The sequence below is a fragment of the Taudactylus pleione genome, unplaced genomic scaffold, assembly GCF_031769625.1.
Source record: "Taudactylus pleione unplaced genomic scaffold, aTauple2 ptg000687l, whole genome shotgun sequence".
NCBI classification, from domain to species: domain Eukaryota; kingdom Metazoa; phylum Chordata; class Amphibia; order Anura; family Myobatrachidae; genus Taudactylus; species Taudactylus pleione.
In genome coordinates, this window is record NW_028285089.1 from 2,487,108 (window position 1) to 2,514,546 (window position 27,439).

The 27,439-nt window shown below is 43.8% G+C and overlaps 1 protein-coding gene across 8 annotated transcripts in view; it reads left to right on the forward strand.

Moving 5' to 3' along the window:
- NF1 (neurofibromin 1) overlaps positions 1-27,439 on the forward strand; it is a 297,405-nt gene that overhangs the window by 165,588 nt on the left and 104,378 nt on the right. For 5 of the 8 annotated variants that reach the window (XM_088456127.1, XM_088456122.1, XM_088456124.1 and 2 more), the window contains 6 exons: positions 11,532-11,594; positions 14,060-14,218; positions 17,480-17,577; positions 20,490-20,636; positions 20,828-20,974; positions 21,070-21,180. In XM_088456127.1, the coding sequence (XP_088312253.1) occupies positions 11,532-11,594; positions 14,060-14,218; positions 17,480-17,577; positions 20,490-20,636; positions 20,828-20,974; positions 21,070-21,180 (725 nt within the window). The remainder of the gene's footprint in view (positions 1-11,531; positions 11,595-14,059; positions 14,219-17,479; positions 17,578-20,489; positions 20,637-20,827; positions 20,975-21,069; positions 21,181-27,439) is intronic. The other 3 variants (XM_088456125.1, XM_088456126.1, XM_088456129.1) reach the window with 1 other exon arrangement.

Consider the following 27,439-nt stretch of genomic DNA (forward strand, 5'->3'; position numbering starts at 1 on the left):
CGATGTAAAGGTGCATACACAAGGTACGATATTAACGATAACTATATCGACCATATCGTTATCGTTCAGATCGTTAATTTTTTGGTGCCCAACGACCAGCGATGCACAGGCACTTATGGTCGATAACTATATCGACCATCGCCCGTGCATGCAGGCCAACCTAGTCTATATCGACCAGGTTACATAGATGGTCGCTGGCCCGTTGTTGGTGGTGTGCTGGTTGAACGATAACGATCAACCAGCACATCGGGAAGCTGCAGGACGATCAGTCGCTGGCTGATCGTACCGTGTGTACGCACCGTAAGATTACACAAGAATTCATTTTGTAAAAAATAAATACTCAATGTTTGTTTTTTAACTGGTGGTGCATTTTAAAAACGCCTATGTGAACAGTCCTGTAAGGATCAATAATGCATACAGTGCCTTTTATGACCAACACATTAGAGATGCAAGTGACACAAAAGAATACAATGCTCCGTGCCTGGCATCCTTCAAAAGCAAATCTAATAGTCACCCATATGGTTTTTAGCAGCACTAACCTGTGCAAGCCAAGCAATTGTGTTTCAATTCACAACTATACTTGCAAATAACAATAATGAGCTCATGGGCAAGACATCCTCCCTAAATTAATATTATATATATATATGTGTGTCACACATTAATACCACTTTTATATCAAAGTACACGTTTCCAACCTGGATCAGACCCGGGACAGACCTCTTTTACACCGTGGTGCCACACCATTCACACCGGAGCCAGGTCTGCAGTGACCTGGCTCTTCCCACGCAGGTAAACAGCACTCTTCCCCTCCATCTCCTTATTACCTCACTCTCTGCAGCGGTCCAGAGACAGGGAGAACGGGTGGGGGGTGCTTGTCGGTCCGGCCCTGGTTGCAGTGAAGCGCCACTGAAGCCGGCCAATCGGGAAGCATGCAGCACGATCCGGGTCATCATGACCCGGATCGCGCAGCTTACACTACAGGGTGACACGGGAACAACCGGTGGCCAACTACGCAAGCTATCAGAGTTCTATCCCTGGACCTGCGTGGATCCATTTACACTGACAAAAATCCCAGGTTGATACGTGTTCACGTGCATCAACTCGGGATTTTTAATTCTGTCTAAAAGGGGTATTATATATGACTGGTATGTAACATATCAACAAAGGAAATGTGAATCAGTTGTGTAAAAATGTTTCCAGCTTATTGTAGGGGGAAGGGTGTCATAACACAGCACAGCACGGGGTGGATGTCGCAGAGGACATATTGGGATGGGATGTAGTTAGTATGCCGGCGGACAGGATGCCGGCCTTCAAAATTCCGTTGTTGGAAGCCCAACCTGGGTCTAAAGATAGGTGTCGGAATCCCAATGCCGGATACTCAACTGCCGTCATCTCGAATGAAGGTACACTGGGGCATCTTAGCTGTTATCTGCGTGTTGTGGGTTCGGTTTAGGCAGCACCGTGGGGGGGGGCCATTGTTAGGCACCACTGGGGAAGGAGGGGGGGGGCTAGATTTAGGCACTAAAGAGGAGGTTTAAGGTGCAAGAAGGGAGGGTGGGTGAGAAGGGGGGAGGGTTAGTATACTTACCCAACCCTTCTCGGGATACCGAGCATCTGGAAGCTGCTGTCGGCATTTTCACATCAGGCAAGTCACTAAGCTCTTCAGAACGACCCAGTTTGTATCACAAATTTTTTCAAATGGAGACTGTATGGCTAGGTGCTTGATTTTATACATCTGTGGCAACGTGTTCGGATAAAACCCTTGAGTTCAATAATTAACAGGTGTGACCAAACACTGTTGTCCATATAGTATGTATGTGTGTATATATATATATATATATATATATATATATATATATGTATGTGTATGTATGTATGTATATATATATATATATATATATGTGTATATATATATATATATATATATATATGTATATGTAAAACGGTGTGCAAATTCATTAAACAATAACGCACACAGAGCCGGTAATTTCCACAATGTCTCATATATTGGGCTGGCGTCCTCCCCTCTCAGGAATCCCCTTATCCACAAACCGGGTTAAAAATTTCTAAAATACAAACAGAGAGTGCACCACATAGTGCTTTATCAATAACATTTATTTCAAGTATCACAAGTGATAAAACGTACCGACAGTGGCGGTCAAACCACCGCGAGTGTTGAAAGCTGAAATCATAAAATCTCCGGGTGTTACAGCAACCAGCTCCGGTATACATCAACCATGGATTGAATCACGCTAGGCCACGTCCCTACTCGTTTCGTCACTTAGGACTTCGTCAGAGCCTTAGCTTGATCTTGTGTGAACAGTGATGGCCACATTTAGAGAACCCCTGGCCTAAACGCTACTGTGGAAGGGATTAGTAGGCTTGAGTCTTCCAGTTTGTAGCTTGTGGGGCGATCTGGCTCTCAACTTCATGTGAAGGCCCCATTTTATAACACAGTGGCAAGAGTATTGTGAGAAAGTATACATTGCCTTTAATGTGAAATAGACTCTGCTAAATATTTTTTATACAAATATTTCACATCCAAAACAATCTTAATGATTATTTCGTTGTACGTAAAGTAGATTTCGGAATTAATTTTGAATTCAATTTTGATTTTCTGACATGTTAAGAGAACGCCAGGCTGTTCACTTTTCGAAAATGCTGATTTTACAATAATCAAGATACTTTCAGCAGATTCTCTGCAGTGCAGGTTACAGTACACAATCAATGAGCCTTATGTAGGTGTCAGCACTATCTCAACAACCTGTGTAAGCCCTACTTGAATTGAGTACTTAAAGTTTAATTAAATAATAACCTGTGCATACAGTTATTTTTTTTTTTGTGTGGTGGGAGGGTAGTTAGAATGGAGAAATGATGGAAAATTTTATTTTAATCTCAAGAAATTACTCTTATAGTTAATAAAGCCATGCAAGTTTAAAGAGTGCTTTATTTTTTTATTTCTACTTCAGGGTCCATAGGGGGTCCACAGGGTTGACCTTGGGGATATAGCTGGATCAGGATCCATGGGCACCACACAGTTAAGCTTTTAGCTCCCAGGATGCACTTGGGTCCTCCTCTATACCCCGCCCCTGAGCCACAGGCACCTCAGTGTAAGTTGGTGCCCGGCCGGAGTCTGACCGCGCAGGGGGGCTGCAGGAGCAGCCCCCAGAAGCTTTTTATTTTAGGATAGATTTTATTTATTTTATCTTTCTTTTTACTACAGACGGCAGTGAAGGACTGTCTATACAGACGCCCACGCTGCCGCTCTGATCCCCGACTGGCGCCGCGACGCCAGTACTGATCTGGGGATCGCGGCTGGAGGACAGAGTCCGTACTAGCCGGACTCTGTCTACCTCCCAGGACTGCTGCCAGAGTCGCCGGGGATTCAGGTAAGCCGCGCGTCGCTGGCTAGCGGCGGCGCGCGAAATGCCTTAAGATGCAGTCCTTTAGCCTCCGGTCCTGGGGACAGACCGGAGGCTGCTGGCAGTGGCGGCGGGCCCCCCATAACCCGTGGGACCACTAGACCACCAGGGATAACAGGCAAGCGGGAAGCCAGCATCCCTAGGGTTATGGCCAGCCAGGGGAGGAAGCCTTCCCTGTTCAGCGGCTCCTCCCCTTAGCTCAGTGCGCCTTTCAGCACGCAGTCTGGCGTCGCTGAGCTGCAGACTCTTCGGCCACTCCTCCTCTGAGGTCTCTGGGGGCCATTTTCTTTGTGGCAACGCAGATCTCAGGGAGCACGCGGACCAGTCCCCCTGTGTACCTCTCCCCCGACAAGGACAGTGTACACAGCACTATAGCCCTCTCAGACACTGAATCTGGGCAGGTTGATTGTAGTGGAAAGGTGCAGTGAGTATATCTTCTCTGCATGGTATGTGACTTTTGCTAGTGCTGCCTGTCTGTGCTTATTTTCCGCTTACTGTCAGCTTATACCTGTCCCTTTACTTCTCCTACAAGCCCTACAGGTGTGTGGGGGAGGGGCGTTTCTACAGACCTCACCTATATAAATCACGTATTTGGGAGGTTCGTCACATACAGTTGTGTGTGACACAGTGCCATATTGTGGGCTGTTGTTCAACACACCGGTGAGTGCGTTTACTTCTGCCCTGTTGCCAGATATATAATATATTCTGTCATGTCAGACGAGGAGGTTGAGCGCTCAGTGGCTCCGGTGTTGGCCTCCTGCGGACGCTGTTCTGCAGGAGTGGATAGAGAGGATTTGTCACAGGATGGCCTGTGTAGTCTGTGCCAGGTGGCTCCTGGTCCATCCAGACCTTCCCTGACGCAGGAACCACCGTGGGCGATGTTTTCTCAAGTGCTGGTGTCTATTACGGACGGTCGGTCGGTCCCGACTGCTCTCCCTACTAGGGCGTTCCCCCTGCTGACCATCCCCCATTCCCCGGGTGTCCCGCAGTTATTGTGGAGTCCTCCTGGGTCTCAGTCTGTGGGTCCCTATGCGGGGTTGCCTATGTATATACATGCTTCCCCTGTGCCGCAGCAGCCTGTGGTACCTTTTCAGGCCCTTTTGGCGACTCCTCCACCTTGGGTGAATGTGCTCTCCAACTCCGTGCAAAATTTGGCGGCCGCATCCTCGGCTTTTCAGTCAATGTTGCAGACTGACATTCCTTCTAGGGTTTCAAAGCGCCCACTCATGGCGCGGGCGGCTCAGGTATCGGACTCAGAGGGTTCCTCAGATGATGGGGAGGTCCCTGATGACACAGACTCGGACGCCTCGGTCCAGGAAATGGATACCAAGTCGTCCATTAATGTGCGAGCACTGGTTAGGGCGGTGCGAGCTATTCTTCTTATAGAGGATGAGGCACCGGTTCCTAAGTCAAAGTTTCCTAGTTTCAAAAAAACTAAGGTGGCTTCTGCGGTGTTTCCCCTGTCGGATCAGTTGAAGGATCATATGGCGGTAGCTTGGCAGGCGCCCAGTAAGAGATTCATTCCTCAGAAGCGGTTGGCTTCTAATTATCCCTTCCCTGAGGCAAATTGTAAAAAATGGGAAACTCCACCGGCGGTGGATTCCCATGTCACCCGTTTAACTCGGGGAGCTACCTTACCATTACCGTCGATATCCTCGCTGAAGGATCCCACGGACAGGAAAGTTGAGACTTGCTTAAAGTCTATTTACTCCCTCTCCGGGGCGGTGGCCCGACCGTCCATGGCCATCTCCTGGGTGGCCAAGGCCATTGAGGGGTTGGCCAATGCATTGGAAGATACCTTCCCGGACGACGCTCCGGATGTCCAGAGGGCGTTGTTGGGACAGATGAGGGACGCTGCTTCTTACATTGGGGAAGCTTCTTTAGATGCTAGTCTGCTGACTTCGCGGGTATCGGCTGCAGCGGTGTCTGCCCGCCGATCCTTATGGTTGCGGTCCTGGAGAGCGGACTCTGATTCAAAGAAAGGCCTGGAGGCCTTACCTTTCAATGGGGAATTACTATTTGGTCCGGACTTGGACAAAATAGTGGATACCCTGGCTAAATCCAAGTCTGCTTTCCTCCCTTCGGCGGCACTGCCTGCTAAGGTTCGGAGTTCGGCTTTTCGTTCCTTTCGGGTTCAGGGTAAGGCGAAAGGTCAGTCCTTCCCGAGACAGTCTGCGAGTAAGACTGCCTCTAATCCCAAGAAGCAAGCCTGGAGTGCTCGGCGCCCTTCTTCCAAGCCGGAAGATAAACCTGCGGCCTGATGGGACGGGCCTCCCTCTGGGGGACCTCAGAGTGGGAGGCCGACTTCTTCTATTTGCCCAGTGCTGGCACAATACAACCACGGATGCCTGGGTTCGAGAAGTGGTCTCCCAGGGGTACGCCCTGTCTTTTCGGCACAGACCACCCCACCAGTTTTTCTGCACCAGTCCTTCTCAGGACAAGACCAAGGCGTTAGATTCAGGAGGCTATAGAGTCCTTGCTGAAAGCAGGGGTCATTGTTCCTGTTCCTCAATCACAACGAGGGACGGGGTATCATTCGTCTCTGTTTCTGGTGCAGAAACCCAATGGTTCTCATCGCCCTATCCTCAACTTGAAGTCTCTGAACAAATTCCTCAGAGTTCCCAAGTTCAGGATGGAAACGTTATGTTCCATCATTCTGGCGATGGAACCGGGGGATTGCATGGTGTCCCTGGATATCCAGGACGCCTACCTCCATGTTCCGATAGCACATTCGCACCAGCGGTATCTGAGGTTCGCTATCCTTCAACACCACTATCAGTTCCGAGCGCTACCCTTTGGTCTCTCCACTGCACCGAGGGTGTTCACGAAGATTATGGCGGTCATGGCCGCACATCTTCGGAACCAGAATGTACGGCTGCTGCCGTATCTGGACGACCTCCTGTTGCTGGCGAGCTCCCCGGAGGTACTGCTTCAACATCTCCACCTGACGATCGCTTGCCTGCAAGCACACGGGTGGTTGATAAATTGGAAAAAGTCCTCCCTGATTCCATCACAGCGGATGGTTCATTTGGGAGCCCGGCTGGATTCGCGTCAGCAAAGGATTTTCCTGACTTCGGAGAAGGTCGCCTCCCTACAGCTGCGGATACGCAGTTGCCTGAGCAGTCGCCGCCTGTCGGTCCATTCGGCTATGAGAGTTCTTGGGTCCATGGTGTCGACATTCGACATGGTGGAATTTGCCCAGTTCCATTCCCGGCCCCTGCAGGGGCTGATTCTATCGGGATGGAACGGGTTACCTCACCGGATCTGCTCTCAGGTGCTGGTGTTGTCTCCGGAGGTTCGGCAATCTTTGGCTTGGTGGCTTCAGACAGCTCATCTGGTCGAGGGGCGCCCCTTTTGGATCCCGGACTGGGTCCTGCTCACGACGGATGCCAGTCTCCGGGGTTGGGGGGAAGTGACCGGCTCATTGTCTCTCCAGGGTCGTTGGTCTGCGGAAGAAGCACTTCTCCCCATCAACATCCTGGAACTGCGGGCAGTATACAGGGCCCTGCAGTCGTCCGGTCCCGCTCTTCACGGAAGGGCGGTACAGGTGCAGACCGACAACGCCACCGCGGTGGCGTATATCAACCACCAAGGAGGAACTCGCAGTCGGGCAGCGATGTCGGAGGTGTCTCGCATCCTGACTTGGGCGGAGTGTCACATTCCAGCGATCTCGGCAGTCTTCATCCCCGGAGTCCTCAATTGGGAAGCGGACTTCCTCAGCCGTCACGACGTGCATCCCGGGGAATGGTCGCTTCACACAGAGGTGTTTCAGCTACTCGTGCACAGGTGGGGACTGCCGGAGCTGGACTTGATGGCCTCCCGTCACAATCACAAGTTGCCCGTTTATGGGTCAAGGACAAGAGACGCGCTGTCGGTGAAATGGACGTTTCACCTGGCGTATCGGTTTCCTCCGATATCCCTACTTCCTCGGGTTCTGCGGAAATTTAAGCAGGACGGCGGCACGCTCGTGCTGGTGGCTCCGGTGTGGCCCAGACGGCCTTGGTACTCCGATCTCAGGAGCCTCTCCATCGACGCGCCGTACCTTCTTCCTCAGCGTCGGGACCTGTTGTCTCATGGGCCCTACCTTTACCCGGATCTGGGTCGGCTGTCTTTGACGGCGTGGCTCTTGAGACAGCCGTCTTGAGGTCTCGGGGCTTCTCCAGTTCGGTTATTGGTACCATGCTCAGGGCACGCAAGCCTGCTTCAGAACGGATTTATCACAGGGTGTGGCACACTTACTTTCAGTGGTGTGAGTCGAGACATTATGATCCTCAGGTGTTCCGAGTTTCTAGGATCTTGGAATTTCTTCAATCCGGATTGGACCTCGGCTTACGCCTTGCATCTCTGAAGGTTCATGTGTCCGCCTTGACCGTGTGGTTTCAACGGCGGATTGCAATACTGCCGGATGTTCACACCTTTTTCAAAGGTGTTCTCATAATCCCACCTCCCTTTGTGCCTCCTGTGGCTCCTTGGGACTTGGCGGTGGTTCTACGGGTCCTGCAGGGTCCTCCGTTTGAGCCTCTTGAGTCGGTGGAGCTCAAGTGGCTGACATTTAAGACTGTTTTTCTCCTGGCAATTGCTTCGGCCAGGAGGGTGTCTGAATTGGGGGCGCTTTACTGTCACCCTCCTTTTCTGATTTTTCACCAGGACAGAGCGGTGCTCCGCACTTGTCCTGAGTTTTTGCCCAAAGTGGTCTCAAAGTTCCACATTAATCAGGAACTTGTTGTGCCAGCTTTTCAGTCCCCTGATCTTTCAGCTGGTGAAACTTCCTTAGATGTGGTCCGGGCGCTTAGAATCTATGTGGACCGGACGGCTTAGGTTAGGAAGTCTGATTCCTTGTTTATCCTCTTTGGTTTTCACAAGAGGGGTTGGCCTGCCAACAAACAAACGTTAGCCCGTTGGCTTCGTTCCGTTATTTGTGAGGCTTATGCACAGGAGGGTTTACCTGTGCCAGCCTCTGTTAAGGCTCATTCCACTCGTCCTGTGGGTCCTTCTTGGGCTGCTAGACGTGGCGCTTCTGCTGTTCAGCTGCGTAAGGCCGCCACTTGGTCTTCAATTCAAACGTTTTTGAAGTTCTATGCGTTTGACACCTTCGCCTCTCAGGATGCATCCTTTGGGCGCCGGGTGCTCCTTTCAGCACAGGAGCGTCCCCGCCCTTAGTTGATCTGATTTGGGACATCCCCAAGGTCAACCCTATGGACCCTGAAGTAGAAAACAAGAGATATGGTAAGAACTTACCTTTGTTATCTCTGTTTCTACGAAGTCCATATGGTCCACAGGGCGCCCGCCCTGACACACCTGGCTTCAAATGGGCTGTGTGGCTGGTCACCGGTTTTCCGTCTCCCATTTCTGTGAGTATGGTTTCTTGTGTGTTCCAGTCTTCCTTCTCTCTGTTCCATATTCTCCTCCGGCCTAGGCTGCTTACCAACTGAGGTGCCTGTGGCTCGGGGGCGGGGTATAGAGGAGGACCCAAGTGCATCCTGGGAGCTAAAAGCTTAACTGTGTGGTGCCCATGGATTCTGATCCAGCTATATCCCCAAGGTCAACCCTGTGGACCCTATGGACTTCATAGAAACAGAGATAACAAAGGTAAGTTCTTACCATATCTCTTGTTTTTGATGGCTATATGATCCATTTACTGGGAGAGAGCTGAAACTAGTTTTGCTGACCAGTAAGAAAAAACAGGCTTCTGAACAGACAACATGGGAATTTCTGTGCTTGATTAACATTTTTTCCTGTAATGTAATCTCATATTAAATTTGAGTACCCCTTTTGAAAACTGTTTTAGTTTTATTCAGGACATAATTGCCATCACCCAGTAATCATAACGTTCTAATAGCATAAAACCAATTTTCATTTGTTATTTTTTTTAACAAAAGCCAGCATGATGAATGCATGTGTGAAAAAGTACAAGCCATATTTTAGAAGCTTGTAGAGCCATCTTTAGCAGTGATAGTTGATCAGTCTCGCATCATATATGAAGAATTTTGGCTCACTGATCTGTGTAACACTGATTTAATTTGTTTGAGTGTATATGTTTATTCCTGGCTCTCATTTCTGTTGTAGCATTAGCATCTCGCTGTAATTTTTTTAAAATTGTTTAAGTTATTTGTATCGCACACATATATTCCGTAGCGCAGTTTCAACCTTTTTTCAACTCAAGGCATACTACGCAAGATTTTAAAATTGCCAAAGCACACCATCCGGCGATGCGGCATGTGCGACCTATGAAAAAACATACATATTGACTCCCACATATTGGCCTCCACAGGAATAAAACACACACATTGGCCTCCACAGGAATAAAACACACTACATTGGCCTCTACTGGACTAAAACACACATTGGCCTCCACAGTAATAAAACGCACATACAATGGCCCCAACGAAATAACACACATTGGCCCACAATAACATTGAAATAACAAGAATAATAAAAATAATAAGAAATAACATTGGCCCCCATAGAAAAAAAAATAACATAGGCCTCCCCATAGAAAAAAAAAATAACATAGGCCTCCAAAGAATAAAAATAACATTGGCCCCCACAGAAACAAAGAAAAAAACCACATTGCTGGACACGCAGAAATAAAATAAAACCATTGGCTCTCCCCCAAAGAAAAAAACCCCACATTGCTCCCCCCAAAAATCAAGTCATACTGGCTACCACATTAAAAATATTTAAATTTTCTAGACCTGTCAGTCAGTCATCGGGTGGCTGACCGCGGGCAGCTTGGAGGGAAGGGCTGGCTGGCCGCGGATGGGTGGGGAAGAGAGGCTGGCTGGGTGACTGGCCGCGGGCGGGTGGGAAGTACTGGCTGTCTGCGGGTGGGAGAGAAGGGCTGGCTGGGGTGACTGCCACCTGTGGGAGGGAAGGGCTGGCTGAGTCTCTGTTGGGGTGGACGGGTAGGCCAGACAGGCAACGCGGCGTGCGTGACCTGTGATGTCACGCCGCTGCGTTTAGACAGGTCACTGACCGCGCGCGCCTACATATTGCAGCATGCCAGGGCATGCTGCAATATGTAGTTCCCCAGCAGTTGGAGAAGCACATGTTTTAATTAGTCCCACTTTAGACTGTAACCTCTCATGAGCAGCGCCCTCCACCCTCTACCCTCTACGTTCTCACTCAGCTGTTTCCCGATTTCCTGTTTGCCCCTACTTTGAGATATAGGGCCGTCGTTTGCGAATCGGCCGATATATCGGCCGCAATCAGCTGATTTGCGGCTGATTTCGCCAACGACAGCGAAAAAGGCAGGTTTTTTTGCCTAAAAACTGGAGAAAACTTTTCTCCAGGCTAGGGCAGGCGAAATAAATTAGCAAAATCTCTATTTTTGGGTAAAAATTTGGGGATTTCTTACAGAACACTTTAGACAGCCCCCCTAATGATACTTTAGCGAAAAACGTTTTTTGTAATTTGCGAAAACCGGCCTCTGAAATTTCGGTCAAAATTTATTTTTTTCTGTGAAAATGCGTTTGCTTCTCTCAAGAAATTTCTCAGTTTGGTTATCCCCGTTACGTCATTTTTATCCTATTTACATCTATAATACTTTATTTATTGTAATTCTTGTTTGGCGCTGCGTACACTTTGTGGAGCCCTATAATTAAACAATAACATATAATGTGTGTATATGTTTTATAAAATTTGAAGAGTGGACTAAGAGATATCTATCAATGAATGTATTCTCAGTGAGAATATTAATTTGCATCATATGGGCATTTCTAGTGATAACTGTAGAAAACCATAGAAATTTTGGTAGATAATGTTTTTTTTAATTGTGCCTGGTTAATGAAAATAGACAACAATATAAATATTTTTTTCTCCTGTTTACAGTGTTGATAAAAGGTTTCACATTCCATACATTTATCTTTGGTTTGTTGATCTGAAAATGAATGTTACCAGAAATAGTAGAATTGATTTGTAACTGTATAATAACACAAGAGAAACACAAGTCATGATTTGTATTCCATCACTGTGTTACATTATACTCTGTAAAATTGTTTGTGCGAGTCCACATTGTGTGTTTTGTTTTATTTATTTTCTATTAATTTAGTTTATTTTGCTACCTGTAGTTGGTGCTGTGACTTGTTTGTGCTCATCTCTGTCCTGTAGGCAACTTGCCACTCCCTACTGAATAAAGCTACCGTTAAAGAAAAAAAGGAAAACAAAAAATCAGTAAGTCCGGAGAACTTTCTATTAGCCATTTTTCTCCCCAAACACAACAAACAATTGACCTTTGGAAACAAAAATAAACCTAGACAATCCTCTTATTTTCTATTTTTATGTTTTTGCTATTAAAACATCTTCACTCAATCCTCCAGTTCTTCACTGTCAAAATCATTCTACTAATTCTGGCACAGAATAGCTTTCATTTCAATTAACACACTGAAAACCTTTACCGTTCCGCGCCTTCTCTGTGTGTATGATTGATAAGTAGAAAGGCTTAGGTATTCGCTCTGGCTTTACTGCTTGATGAGTGCTGGTGGTACTTAATGGGGACGGTTGTAACGTACTTCTAGATCTTAGGGCATGCTAGGTCTGCTACTTTTTAGATGCTTGGGACTCGAAGCTTGTTCTTTCTGAGAGGGGTCTGTCTCTGACAAAATGAAAATCTTAATGTGAAGTGTTTTCAGTTTCCCATTGACTTGAACATTTAGATCTTTGGTGTCCCTATTTCTTCAGCACTCCAATGAAGGTAAGTAGCGTTTCACCGTACTGTGTGTGTAGTGTTCATACATGGTTGTAAAATTCTATTTGTATATGAAATATTTGTGTTAGTATGCCGTTAATTTCACCAGGAGCCCGGTACAGTGTAGAAGTATCACCCTATCTTTGTTGAATGAAGATAATTGATAATGTACAACGTGAGCTCTATGAACAATGCATGTCATATTTGTGCACATAACTCACAATGTGAAGTGATTTGGTAACTGTTGGAAGGAAGCCATAATGGCTTCAGGAATTTTTACTTTTAAAGAGCAGGATAGTGATGTGGCTGTCAATGAAAGCAGGCGTGATCACATGCAGGGTACTCTTCCAAGTGGTGCAATGTAAAGAATAAAATAAGACAATATATGCTAAATAGATGGAATTCAGTTTATTTTATATTTATTTAGGAAGACTTTTTTTTAGTTACATTTGCTTGGAATCACATTTGGCAGTTATATACCAAACTGAACTTTTATATTGGTTGAATGTAATAGTAAGGACTGTTCTGGTTAAATAATTATTCAGTAACATGACTTCACAGATTTACCGATATATTGGGTTCATTGCTGTCACCCCTGTTCTCTGTGGTTTTTTTTTTTTTTTTCTTTTTTTTTTTTTTTTTCAATAAAAGCTGCTTTAGTTTTAAAAGGAAAAAAGAAATAGAAAGTAGATGGAGAATACAGTACACTATATACAATATCCACCAATTTTCTTATCAGCAGTGATAGTCAAATCACTTGTCTTACAGAGGAATGAATAATGCATCTGGTGACTAAAGGTGCCCACACACAGCGATATTTTACACGATCTGGCTGATTCCAATGCATTAGAACGACAGATCGTGTAAAATATGCCCAAATCGTGAGTCCCCACTCATGATCACAATGCGATGCGCGTCCCCGCTGGTCGCACATCGCATCGTCAGATCTGCCGTGCAGTAGGGCAGATCTGACAATCTAGGACACGATGCACTGGGAAAGTCTGGATGCAGGAGAGATCGTTTGAAGATTGGACACCAAACCATGTGCAAATCATGTGGAGATCGTGTGCAGAGCTGGCGGGGAGAGTTTCAAGGGAAATCGTACACAAATCGTACACATCGGCTGATCGTGAGCACATCGGTATGTGTGTGGGCACCTTGAGACACATCTATGTGCTTAGTTTGCAGTGATCTGTTGCCAGAAATGCTTGCAGCTTAAAATTTAGAAGGATGTGGACTATCATACCCTGACTGAGTATTTTCTAAGATTATAAACAAGAGATATACTCGTTGATATATCATTGTTAAGTAGTATTATTTTTGCCCCTTGTGCATTCAAAGATCTGAATTAAGCCCCATGTAAGAGCTACTTGCTCCATTGTTAAACCCCCTCCCCCACCCCCCCCAACACCCATTCACTTTGGTAGGGGTCCAGCAAGGCCAATCAATACAACCATTATGCTACTAGATCGGGTTGCCATAAGTCTGCACTATGAACGGGAGGCAGGTGATGGAAGGCATTTAGCCTACTACCTCCTAGGCCCTATGTACACCAGATAAGTGAGAAGTAATTTTATTTTTCCAAATAGAGCTTCTAACATCTTGCTTCCTGGAGACAGGTCCTTTAATCAGAAATACATAGAAAGTCCTGTCTTTTACCTGAGGCCATGCATTGTGTGTACCCATGCACTTGATGACTGCTTATCACCAATCTACTAGCTAACTAATTTCACAGCATCTAATTTCTTTGTAAGAATAGTAGAGTATTAACTGCGGCATTTAGCTGTACCATATGTTTTTTTATATCCTCCTGTGATCATTTGAATAGAGGTTTGTATATATGAACACAACTGTGCATACTTGATTCAGTATTTAACTATATGAAAATATATTTTACTTCCCTCCTTTTTCCTTCTAAATACAAGTTGTTTTGTGATGTTATGTTTTGCAGGTTGTAAGCCAGAGGTTTCCACAGAACAGCATTGGTGCAGTGGGAAGTGCCATGTTCCTTAGGTTCATTAATCCCGCCATTGTGTCACCTTATGAGGCAGGGATACTGGATAAGAAGCCACCACCAAGGATAGAACGTGGCTTGAAGTTAATGTCTAAGGTGACACATTAACTTTTATAGACTTGTGCAATATTGACTTAGTTGTGATTGCCGGTGTCATTTATATTAGCTACTGGTATTTTAATTCACTGGATATGGTAGTACAGAGTAAGGTAGGCACTACAGATAGCAACAAATGTAACATGCCTTTCACATTTTCCACTTTTAATTTGTTTTTAACACATTTAGAAATGCATCAGTCAATTATATTAATGGCATTCAAAGGGTCCTAATTTCATCATTGTTTATTGGCTGTTAAGTTCTCAGGGGCATATCTATAATGGGTGCGGGGCACATGGACCCCTGGCTTCGGGGGGCCCACACCGCACACCCTCAACCCATTTATTCAGACTCACCTCTCCGGTGTCCCGCATCGGCAGTAGCTTCGTTGTACAAATCACCTGGAAAATGATCACCATAGCAATTTTCCCGGCGCTTTGCGCATACGTAGTAGGGAAATCACCGGCAAAATGGCTGTCGCTCAATGCGCTTACTGCCGTCTGGTAGAGAGGAGGGGGGCCCGGACGGTAACTGCACAGGGGTCCCCATCTCTCTTAATACACCGCTGGTTGTCCTGTCGTCTAATTCTAAGCAGGTTTAAAAAAAAAAAAAAGCAGCATACAAACATTTTTACTTTAACTATCACAAATCCGTTTTTCTAAACTGATTCTTCAACACTAGGTTTATTATTATTATTAATATTATTATTATTATCCTTTATTTATATGGCGCATTATTATTATTATCCTTTATTTATATGGCGCCACAAGGGTTCCGCAGCGCCTTACAAAGTACATAAACTAATGAGCACACAAAAACAGTTATTAACCGTACAAACAATAAACAATGCAGGACAAATACACAAATTATACATTGCTGCGTAACACTTAAATAAGCAGCATGGTGTCAGCAACCAAGGGTTTTAGATGCTGTTGTAAATTAAAGTAGGAGTAAGTGAAGGAGAAGCACGTGAGGGAAGAGGGCCCTGCTCGCAAGAGCTTACATTCCAAAGGGGAGGGGGCAGACAAACAGAGGTGACACAGATGGGACTGGATTGTGAGGAAGGAACATGGAGTAGTGGGTTAGGATGAGAGCTGGAAAGCTTTGAGGAAGAAAGGGGTCTTGAGAGCCCATTTGAAGATTAGTTGCCAAAAAGCAAAGTTACCTTGGAATTTTTAGTTAATGCCAGGGGGATGAGAAAAGTCAGCTACTCGAGGAAGTTGGAAAAAGCAAGTGATATGAGCTTTGAATGCAAATAATGAAGTGGAGAGTTTAGAAGGTAAGAGTTGGTGGAAGTACCCAAACACCAACAGTGTGGCAACCTCCAGGCCAAGGAGTGTGAAAGAATGTGAGGCCCCCAAAGGAGATAGCTGCAGGAGAAGTGGTGTCAGATGGGTAAGTCCAGGATTTGGTGATGGCTAGGAGATTGAAGGAGTTGAATATGAAGCCGTAATGGACGGACCAGTTGATTATAGACTGGACTGGCTTTCCAGAGGAGACAGGAGAGAGGAGATTGTTAGGGTTGCTGTATTGTGGGGTTGAGATTGATTTAGAGCAGGGGGATTATGAGTGTGGGTATGTGGTGGGCTACTGAGTGAGGAAGGGTGACAGCAGGTGGTGGGCAAGGTGGAGGTTTAGTGTGGTGTGGGTTGAGAAGAAGAGGTGTAACTTGGAGAAAAGGGAGAGTGCAGGGCTTAGGAGTTATTGGAGATGCGGTGGAGAGTACTAGATGGGATGAAGGGAGATAGGAGAGGAGGGAGGGACAGGAGAAAATGGAGGAGACTATGGAAGAAAAGAAATGGAAACAGGTGGTAGAGGAAAGTATTATGTAGCTTCTGAGTGAGGGGGGGGGGCAGAAGAAAAGAGACATTGCGTACATGAAGGATTAGGGGGGGAAGATAGCAGTAGTAGTGATGAGAGTGAGATACAGGAATAGTACAGCTAAAATGTTTAAAAATCAGATAAAAGGAAGAACAGTGTTAGTAGATGTAAAGGCACAACTACAAGAGTATATAATAAGCAAAATGAGTTTAGAACTGTTAAAGTTGCAGGACTTTTAAGGATAAAGCATTCTTATAGATGAGAAGGTGTTAAAATGGTAGATACTACAGTGGTGTAGAGATACATTGACAGTGGCATAGGAATGATATAACAGTGTAGGCTCAAAAAACATACATTTAAAAATTAAAATGCAGCAATCCAGCTGGTAGTTGCTTGCAATGTTGAAGCATGCTGTTGGCAAAAGGTGTGTTCAGGTTGTAATGAAAACTGGTGGCTGAGTTTCAGGGTGTCCAGAAGCTCAGAAGATCCTTTGAAGTTGTAAAGAGTTCTTTTTTAAATGTTGTCGTCCTGTCTAACTTTAAATTTTGCTGTGCATATAATACCACTTAGAAAAAAAACACTTTGAAATAAAAAGTTATGCAGCCTTATAACAGGCCTGCAGCCTGTAACCTACTAGGTATACTATATAGTGAAGCATACATTGTGTAGTCACTGATTACACCCCACCCCCCAATGACCTCACCCTCACCAGATACAAGTCATAAAATTCTAATACAAACAAACAGACCCTAAACAGCATCCCATGTATCTAGGAGTTAATATATAGTTACATTGCAAGACCTTAAGTCACTCTGGTTTTTCCAGATAATTAATAACCAAATACCTTAGAAATAGCAGTGCTGTTTGATTACAATGTCAGATGACTGGTCCCAATAGATTACCTATGAAATCAGTATAATCAAACGGCAAGGAGATAGAGTGGCAGCAACTATTGGTGTATGGGATGCAGATAGTCCTCTTAAGATTCTTCCCCCCTACTCCACTGAAAGTAGACCCCCCCCCCCCCCCATCACCACCCCTCTCTATCCCAGGAGTACTAGTCAGGCTTTGCATAAATGAATGTATATCAGTGGCCAGAACACTGTTGGCTAAAAATATACTAATGCAATTTAGCAACATAATATGCAGAGTATTGCCCAGCAGCCATTCATTTGTGCTTCCATTTTGTGTTAAATCTGTTCTGTTCATGCAGCATGTGTCTGACAAATAGTAGATTTCCAGTCATGTAGCTGGTGTATCCGGTACATGTTGAGTGCACACTGTGCTTCCTTGCTATCAAGGGTGATACATTCACATCAACAAGTGTACATTTCAGCTGTACTGTGCTCCAGATCTTTAGTTCAAGTTGTGCGCTTAAGCAGATTTACTAATTATTAGATCCGGTGAAGACATGATATTAATAATCACTTTGTTCTGCAGATCCTGCAGAGTATTGCCAATCACGTCTTGTTTACGAAAGAGGAACACATGCGCCCTTTTAATGAATTTGTAAAAAGTAACTTTGATGCTGCACGAAGGTAAGAAAACAGCATTTACAACAAGCCACAAATTTGTCATTGTAATTAGATCGTGCAAGTCCTTTGAAAGTTCTTTAGTTAAATTATAGCTATAATAAAGAAGTAAGGTTATCTGAAGTGAATGCTACATCGGGAAGCTTTGTAATTCACTGAAGGAAGCTTTCATTTTTTGTGAGGTCTAGTCCACAAATTAGTAGTAATATATGCAATAATGAAGATAAGCCATTAATAACTATTCTATTAAAGAACACATCAGAAATCATTATGTGATATAATTATAATTTTAGTTATATAGCACTTTTCTCCAATAGCACTCAAGTTGCTTTACAGAATGGGGTCAATCCAATTATACACAATGCACTCAGGGGCGCCGAGAGAGGGGGGGGGTTGAAATTGCCCGTACTTGCTGGGGGGGGCCCGGCGGGGCTTGAGTCCAGCACCGCTCCCCCCCACCCCCCTTACATCACACAGCGGCCCAGCACACGCTGCTAAGAAGAAGCCACAGCAGTTTCCTATGCCTGTGGGGGTAGCGATCAAGCTGATCGCGCCCCCCACTGGTTATGCGCCGGGCTGAGGGGGCTCAGCTAAGCGGATGTTGCCGCGCCTCCCGCAATTAGGCCACATACCCTTTTTTTTTTTTTACAAGGGCCCGGCGCGGCTCTTGATGGGCCTGGATGCACTCGCGGGTGCGAGTCATCGTGACAACCGGTGCACTTGAGGGCAGCCTGAACTCGCTCAAAACTGTGCGCTGCTTCATAGGGCTGTTTACAAAATTGAGCAAGTTCAGCCTGAAAGAGGGGTGCGAGATGCGGTGCCGTTGCTGACGTTCGAGCGCCATGGCAATAGCAAAACACACCCAATTCGCACCCCTTGCGGCTAATTGGATTGTCCCCATAGTATAAACATAATAGATGTTTACATCTTCATAAAATACAGACACAATGCATATAATGCAAGGTGTGGCAGCCATTTTGGGTATTCAGTTCCAAGTATTATTCATCCTTCCCACGAAGGATCCAATTGAGGCAGCCATTTTAGGCTCACTACATAGGTTTACACTGGACAGAAGAGATACATAATGGAGAAATAAAAATAATAGGTGAGACCCTTGCGAAATGATCAGAAACATGAACTGTGCATTCTACACAATAGAGTACCAGGCAAGGCAGCCATGTTGGGCGGACTACATCGGCTACAATGTGTAATAAGCAATATAAATAAGACATAGAAGAATAAAATGAACAGTGACTAGCAAGATACCCACTGCATAAATAGTTCCACGGGTTGTTTATCCTGCCTTTGAAAGTACAAAGTGAAGCCGAGATCAAGGGCTCACTACATAGGTTACAGTGGCAAAATGAGCAGTTCATAGTGTAAAATGCTGTGGGAAATCAGAAAAAAAAAGCATAGTAGGTTGAAATGGGCGGAGATACTGGGTAAGTGGGATTGGTAATATGGGGGACAGGAGAGGTATGGTATAGTATAGGGAGTCCATGATTTTCCAGTTTAGAGACATGCAAAGCAGTCAGTATATTGCACATAAACGTACAAGATAAAATGGATAGACAGAATGCAGTAATAATAGACCATGTTAAACAGTGTGTCAAATTACCAGGTGAAGTTGTAGGAGGTTTGAATTGAAGAGTAGTAGTGTGCAGAGTTTGAAGTGTTTGAAAACTTAAAATCCAGTCCAAATCAAGTTTAAACTGCTGTTTGCAACAGGAGCTCTGATATGATTATAATGTTCCATTACAGAAGTTGTATAAATACAACTTCTCCCTGTATTAACCTTATTTTAGCTCATAATGTTTTTATTTTCACACTTAGGGGTTTATGCACTAAGCCAGTGTTGGCTAACCTTGACACTCCAGCTGTTGTGGAACTATATATCCCAGCATGCCCTGCCACAGTTTTAGCATGCCCTAATAGCAAAACTGTAGCAGTGCATGCTGGGTTATGTAGTTCCATAACAGCTGGAGTGTCAAGGTTAGCCAACACTGCACTAAGCCTTTGAGAGAGCTAAAATGGATGGGTATAAAGTACCAACCAATCAGCTACTGTCACTGAGTTTGGAAGATGATAGTAGCTGATTGGTTGGTACTTTATATCTCTCTAAAGGTGCATACACACAACGATTTTTTGAACGATTATCGATATTGTTCAATAGTTGTGAAAATCGTTCACTTTCTGAGTTAAAACGATGAACGATTATTGTTCATGCGCGTTCATATTTGTAGTTCAGTTAGACTGACCAACTCAACGATTTTCGGTAAAGGAATATGCAAAAATCGTTTGTAGTTCAAAAAAAATCGTTCATTACATTTAGTAAATGAACTATTTTAGTAAACGATTTTCGTTAAGTTTTCCCTTGAAAAAAAATGGAACAAAATCGTTTACTAAAATCGTTCATAAATCGTTGTGTGTGTGTATGCACATTAAGGCTTAGTACATAGACCCTTTATTCTTACCTGTATTTCAATAATTCTCTTTATACCCTCCAATGTGGTTCAAGTTGCAAAACAATCATTTTGTCAAAAAATCTGAAATAAAAGCTATTATGAGTTTAGTGCAGTGAAGACATGTAACTTTTTCATGCCTTTCCATATCCAAATTGTATTCATTGTTTGTTTTTTCTTGGTAGCACTACCCCAATCCTAGAAACAAGAGAATATATATAGTACAAGATAAGGGGAGAAATATTAAATAATTAATTTCTCTTTAGTCTGTGTAGTTGCCACTTTTTCTTTGGAAGACACTACCCCTGCGTGTGCCATAAGATTTTGAGTGGCTAGTAAGGCCAGCTTCCCACTGACTGTGACAAAATTGCCAAATGCGTTTGGCAACCACTGTAGGGAAAACCGTAGGAGAGAAGAATGTACAGTGTTTAAAACTGCTTTTTTTTATTCTCTAAGGTTCTTCTTTGATATTGCAAATAACTGTCCTCCAAGCGACACAGTTAATCACAGCCTCTCCTTTATTACTGATGGTAATGTACTTGCCTTACATCGGTTGCTTTGGAACAATCAGGAGAAGATTGGACAGTATCTTTCCAGTAACCGGTATGAAAAACAACAGTAAACAATTTTGTGCAGGGTTATAAAATGTTTGTAAACTGTAATAAAGTACAGCGAACATACAGTACATGTAGTTATGTTTATTTTGAATTTAGTGTATTGAACGTTAATACTTTCTAAACCTGTGATTCAAATGTTTGCCCTAAAATCACTAAAACTGTTTGTGGTGTTTTTAGGGACCACAAAGCTGTCGGCAGGAGACCGTTTGACAAAATGGCAACTCTACTTGCCTATCTTGGGCCACCAGAACATAAGCCAGTGGCTGACACACATTGGTCAAGTTTGAATCTCACAAGTTCAAAATTTGAAGAATTTATGACCAGGTAATGCAAACATCTTATGTCATTAGTAGTTGGTATGTTATAATGTATGTCATTTTATTTGTTTTACTATATTTGTTTTCCTATGTGTTCACTAGACATCAGGTACATGAGAAGGAAGAATTTAAAGCATTAAAAACTCTAAATATATTCTACCAAGCAGGGACATCAAAGGCTGGAAATCCTGTTTTCTACTATATTGCAAGACGGTAAGTAACATCACAGTTAAGATAATAAACCTCTTAGTATATAATTTAAATGTTTTGCTTATACAATTTCATGTGTCAAGATGCCTACACACATAGCGATGTGCTCACAATCCCACAATGTGTACGATTTCCCCCTGAACTCTCCCCGGCAATCGTGGGCACGATTTGGTCTGAAAAAGCTGCCAATTTGACACGCCATCTATCGTGCCTCCTAAACTATCCAGTGTATCGTGACTTGAGATTGTCAGATCTGCCTTACAGCACAGCAGATCTCAAGATGCGATGTGTGCCTGCGGGGACGCGTATCGTGATCGTGAGTGGGGACTCACGATTTGGGCATATTTTACACAATCTGTCGTTCCGATGTGTCGGAATCAGCCAGATCGGGTAAAATATCGCCATACGTGTAGGCAACTTCAGAAAGCTTATATAAATCTAGGATTGCTTTGAACTTGCTGGCTTATCCCCATTACATGATAAGAGTTAAGGACAACTGCCACAACAAGTAGTAAAACAATGGAAATCTTGGTTTGTGTTTTGCTCTATTCAGCTATCTCGGGCACACTGGCTGCTTCTAGTCAAACATATGTAATCTATAGAATATAGTACATTCCGAATGTTTTGTGCCAAAACCTGTAGTGCGACTGTATATATATTTTTTTTCACAGACTGCAGTCATGTGGCCTGAAAAGCAGTATCTCCCAAGTTCTTCACACAGATTCCAATGTGCAAGTTGTATATTATCATGTGCAAGCTGTGTAATACATTTCATGTAGTAAATAGCAGATATTGCATATGTTCTGTTTCTTACATGCTCACTGTAAGAGTGCAATATGGGAGTGTAAGTGAAATATGGGACCTAACCAGAACAAAATATTTTTGAAAGTGAAATTTCAAAGTGCCATTACCTAAGTTTGGAATGAAGTCTCGGGTGTCTGTTTTATGTGGCAGGCCTATATACACTAGTAATTTGTTGGATAAAAGAAAAGTTAGTCTGCGATCTGTGTCCAGTTTATTTTTATTTTTTTTGACACTTTGAACATCATTTTTTTACAGAATTCTACCTATTTGAGGCCTAACTTTCTCTGGTTGGTAACTTAAGAGAAAATGTCTTTTAGCCATACCAAGGTGTATATGATACTAAGCTGTGAAAATGACAAGTTTTAAAGTGTGTATCTTTAGACTGTAAGCTCTGACTAGCAGGGCCCTCTTTCCTCATGTGCTTTTCCTTCCCTCACACCATTGTCTCCTTCCTACTGCCAACAGCAGCACCAAAGCTTTGGGTTCTGCTGCCCTGCTGCATATTTGGGTATTATGACTGCTGCTGCAGCATTTTATAAACCTTGTTGATGTTCTGCAATATTTTGTACCGTAAGCTGTTCATACTGTTTATGTACTCTAAGGCGCTTCGGACCCTTTTGTGGCGCCATATAAATAAAGGATCATAATAATAATATATACACTCATCAGCCATAACATTAAAACCACTGACAGATGAAGTGAATAACATTGATTATTTTGTTACAATGGCACTTGTCAAAGGGTGGTAAATATTAGGTAACAAATAAGCATTCACTTCTTCATGTTGATGTGTTGGAAGCTGGAAAAAATGGGCAAGAAGGAGGATCTCAGCAACTTTGACAACGGCCAAATTGTGATGGCTAGACGACTGGGTCAGAGCATCTCCAAAATGGCAGAACTTGTGGGGTGTTCTGGGATTAGTACCTATAAAAAGTGGTCCCGGGAAGGCAACAGTGTCATTGGCGCCCAAGGCTCATTGATGCACCTGTGGAGCGAAGTTTGTCAAAGGAGTTCTCTTTCAATGAAATGGGCATTTCTGAGCAGCAACGATGCGGATTCACAGAACTAATAGGTTTTGTTAATGTCTTAGACTGACTCTCATGCTCTTTGGTAGCATTCGGTACAGTTGGGAAGCCTATTTATGATGGATCTCCAGCATGCGGTGGATGCAATTCCCAATACTAATGATGACTGTTGTGGTCGGAGAACAGTGAGAGGAATGAACCTTCACATGCAGGCACACGGATATTCAACATACGAAGCGGATTCACACAGAATATGGAGAGGTGGCTACGGTTGTGCAGAACACCAAACTAGAATGAAAAGCTGCTGAACATTGTCATTATATGTGACATGTAGCCTTGCAAATTTATCCTCTAGATATTTTGTATATCTATGATATATTTACGTTCAAATTTACTAGCGCCTTGTTTATAGTTAGTAATCACATTGAGACTAAATTAGTCTCAATGTGATTAGTATGGTGTTAAAGGAGAAGTATTGGTGAATATCACATCCTGTAAGATAACATTTAGCAATCATGTACACTACAAAAATATCCACTTCCACATTGAACAGTATAAATGTCTTGTAAGACTTACAAAGCTATATACTATATTGCAAGTCAGTCCTGTTTAATTCCTGTTTAATAGGTATCCGGATGGCAGATCTACAGATCTACAGACTTTTTGTGTCAACCTATTGCCTGTCGACCATCTGGTGTCATCTCTTTTGACTGTCTATCTAGAAACTGTCAATATTTTATACCACACTTAAAAAAAAAAAAAAATGCAGGGTGATTTCCTCTGTGAATTAAACAATTTACCAACCAGTAAGAGTTTTTAATGGTATATGTTTAAATATGAAACAAATATATTTTTTTTCTTTCTTTTCAAAATCTTAAATATTAATTGGCTGTATGTTGCTGCTATAAGTGTATATAATATTTTTTTTTTGTCATACGTACATGTTTGTATAATTGATCTTTAGCACAACATTGTTCATACCTCCAAACATTTTAATAAAACACAATTGGATCAAATTTGTTCTGCCCAAACCGTGCCCACATTTGATGAAGTTACACCTCTTTGTTCTAAAATAGGGGCAGTCGCAACAAATAAAAAAATAAAAAGTCTATTGGGCAGTATGCCTTATTTGCTAACTATGTCTGACAACTAGTAGAGAGCCTGCCAGCGATAAGATCATGTGTTACATGCAAATACATCTATTTTACTTGGAAAGTCACATCTCCTGCCTTAAAATGTAACTTAAAATATATCTCATAGCTGACAGGTTCTTTCAATGGTCTTACCATGTCATGCAAAACAATGTGCTAACAATTAGATACTTGGGGGGTTTATATACCAATGCGTATCAGCTGTACACTGCTTTATCCCCTTGCTGTCCCCAAAACACAAAGTAACAGTGCTGCTTTCTATACAAATGGACACTACAATGGCTCTGCATGCAGCTGTTTATTTACACCTGCACATCCTTTTCCGGTGTTTCCCAAATATCCGTTAATGTTTCAACTGTGGTTTTTTTAGTTGCAGTTACATCATTCTGGCTCTTACAGTGGACCAGTCACTTAAGGCATTTTTTTGTAAAATAAGATAATTTACAGAATGTGTTAACATGGGGTGTGGTCATGAATGTAATGCTGTATTCTTTAGCGTTGTGTAACAAAAGCGTTACTGCAGGCTGTAGAGTGATGTAAGCTGTATCTTCTACTCAAATTGTTAGAAGTTAATTGAGTGATAAATGCCTGGAAAACACCGCCTGAGAAATGCAGTATACGGTAGGCATTATTTACACTGAAGTGCCAAAAGTCATGGGATGGATGCTTAGTATTGTGTAGGACCCCTCTAGCCCGGCAAAGTGCAGCAACTACGTGGCATCGATTCCACAAGTGGACGGAAGACCTATCGATAGAAGTTGTCCCATGCCGTCTGGAAAGCTTCCCACAGCTCCCTGATATTTGTAGGTGCAGGATCTTGGCTGTGAATGGACCTCTCCATTACATCATAATGATCTATTGGTTCCATTCCGACAAATGGTGGCCACACCATTCGTCTGAACTCTCCAGAATGCTCCTCAAACCAATTCTGGGCAGCTTGGCACTGATAACATAGTGCATTATCCTGCTGGAATATTCCATCATTGTGGTGGTACATGAAGTCCATAAAGGGCTGCAAATGGTCATCAAGCAGTGCAACGCAGGGCCTTAGCCAGCCGGCCTGGGCCCCATTCCTATCTGGGTGTGTGGCTTAATCGAGGGAGGTGTGGTCATGCCTCCTTAGGGAAAAAAACACCTATTAGCACTGCACACTGGGGGAGGGTGGTGCTGTGAGCCCCTCAGCTCAGCGCAAATCTAGGTGGGGGCGCTTTCAGTGTTATCGCTCCCACCACAGGCAGGGGGGAGGAGACTGCTGCTTAGCGGAAGCAGTCTCACACAGCAGCGTGTGCTGGGCTGCTGACAAATAAGTGGGAGGAGGGAACAGCGATGGACCCAGGTCTCCGCCGTGCCCCTCCAGCAAGCCCGGGTAATTAGTACCTGCTCCTCCCCTTTTGGCGCCTCTGGTGTCGTCGTGCTAACAGGGGTACTCTGGTGGGTCTTCTGCTCCCATATCCCATAGAAGCTAAAGAACGCTGCACTGACCTGCTGGTTATGCGTCTGCTACCTCTTGCATTGAATGTGGATGTTATTTTGAGCTGTTGTAGCTTGTCTGTTACCACAGACAATTCTGGTCAGACGCCGCTAGTCACTATCATTAAGCACCCATGTTCGGCCTCTGCGCTGTCCTTGGTGGGTAGTAATGCCTTCTATCAGGTTCTCCTGGTACACCTGTAACACCGTAGATCGAGGAATGTCAACACAACTTCAGAAATGGAATGTCCCATCCGTCAGGAACCCACTATCATGCCCATTTCGAACTCCGATAATTTGACGCCTTGCCATGAGCAGCCTAGCTGGTGTTCAAACTGACTCATGAGATGTCAGATAACTGATGCAGTTCTGAGCATTTCCAAGACATCACAGTACGGTGACACCACCTACCTTTACCTACTGCTATCCCATGACTCTTGACACTTCAGTGTATGTTACAAATGATTTTCAGTGGTGACCAACTTAATATGGATTTTAACCTGGAGTTAATAATTTTTGTAGAGCGATTTGATCTGTAGTTACATTGTATTTAATGTTAGTGCTGTTTTGAAATAACTACATTTTTTGTTAATTTTCTATATAAGTCTGTCCCAAATATCAGGACACTGGCTAGATGACGCTGTACAGCAGAAGCTTTTTTTGTACGTGTGTGCATATACGCTATACATATATTTTAGTGTTCCTTCTAGGGTGGCCAGAGAGCAGGGCGGCATTTTGCTGGGGGCATGTCCTTGAGACAGTAGGGGTCTCGCCCAGCAATCATGGAGATGCTGGGCCATGCCCAAGCACTCCTGCAGTGTGACTAGATGCTGTGCGCATTAACTCACCGGGAATAGCTGACAGTCGGATTGAGCTGACACAGCTCTGCAGCCTGTCAGCGCGACAATCCCAGCAGGGCGCTGGTAAAGGGACAGGGCGCTGGTAAAGGGACAGGGCGCATTTTGATTTTTAAAAGGAGCAGGGCGTGCAGCCTTGCAAAGAAGCTTTGTGGGAATGCTATATATTATGTTTATATATTATATACATATATATTATTATACGCTTATAGAGGCAATAGAGAATATGCATTTGATCATGTTTCAATGCTGTAGTTAGGAGTATTTGTCTTCCTGCTTAAGTTCTAAAATAATAATTTGGTATAGTTTTAATTTTCTGGCCTTTAAAACTAAACCACAAAATAATATGTTAATTTATAACCATGTGTATGGTGTTATCACTATTTATGAAGATGTAATTTAGCTTAAACATTTGTACTGAACCATGGTAATCAATCAGACTATAGGGGGTACATTTACTAAAGGTTGACCAAAACTGATCAACATCAACGTTGATCGATTTAGATAGATTTTTAATTAATTAAAATAGACCTTTAGTAATATTACCCCTTGGTTTCATTGTAGAACTTGCACCATATCAGTGAACATAAGTTGGTGATTGGAAGCTGTGGTTCAGTTCAAGTTTTACTGCTAAATTCAATATTCAAAATTGGCACTGTTGGGTTTTTGTATTATTTCCACCCATTTGAAACAGCATCATCATTTTTAAAATCTGTACACTTTTTTTGAGTAACCGTTCAGCTCCACAATATATTACAATTTCAAGGTCAGATAAATTCTTATAGAGGGAAGTTATTCTGACAAAATTTGGGGGCATGGCCTAATTTCCATAGGCCACGCCCCCTATGTGACGTTATTTGGAGGCGTGCCCGCATGGCACGCCTCCAAATAATGTCAAGCTGAGGGTAAAGCCCAGCACTCAGTCACTGGCTGGGCTTCCCCCAGCCCTCTCCCG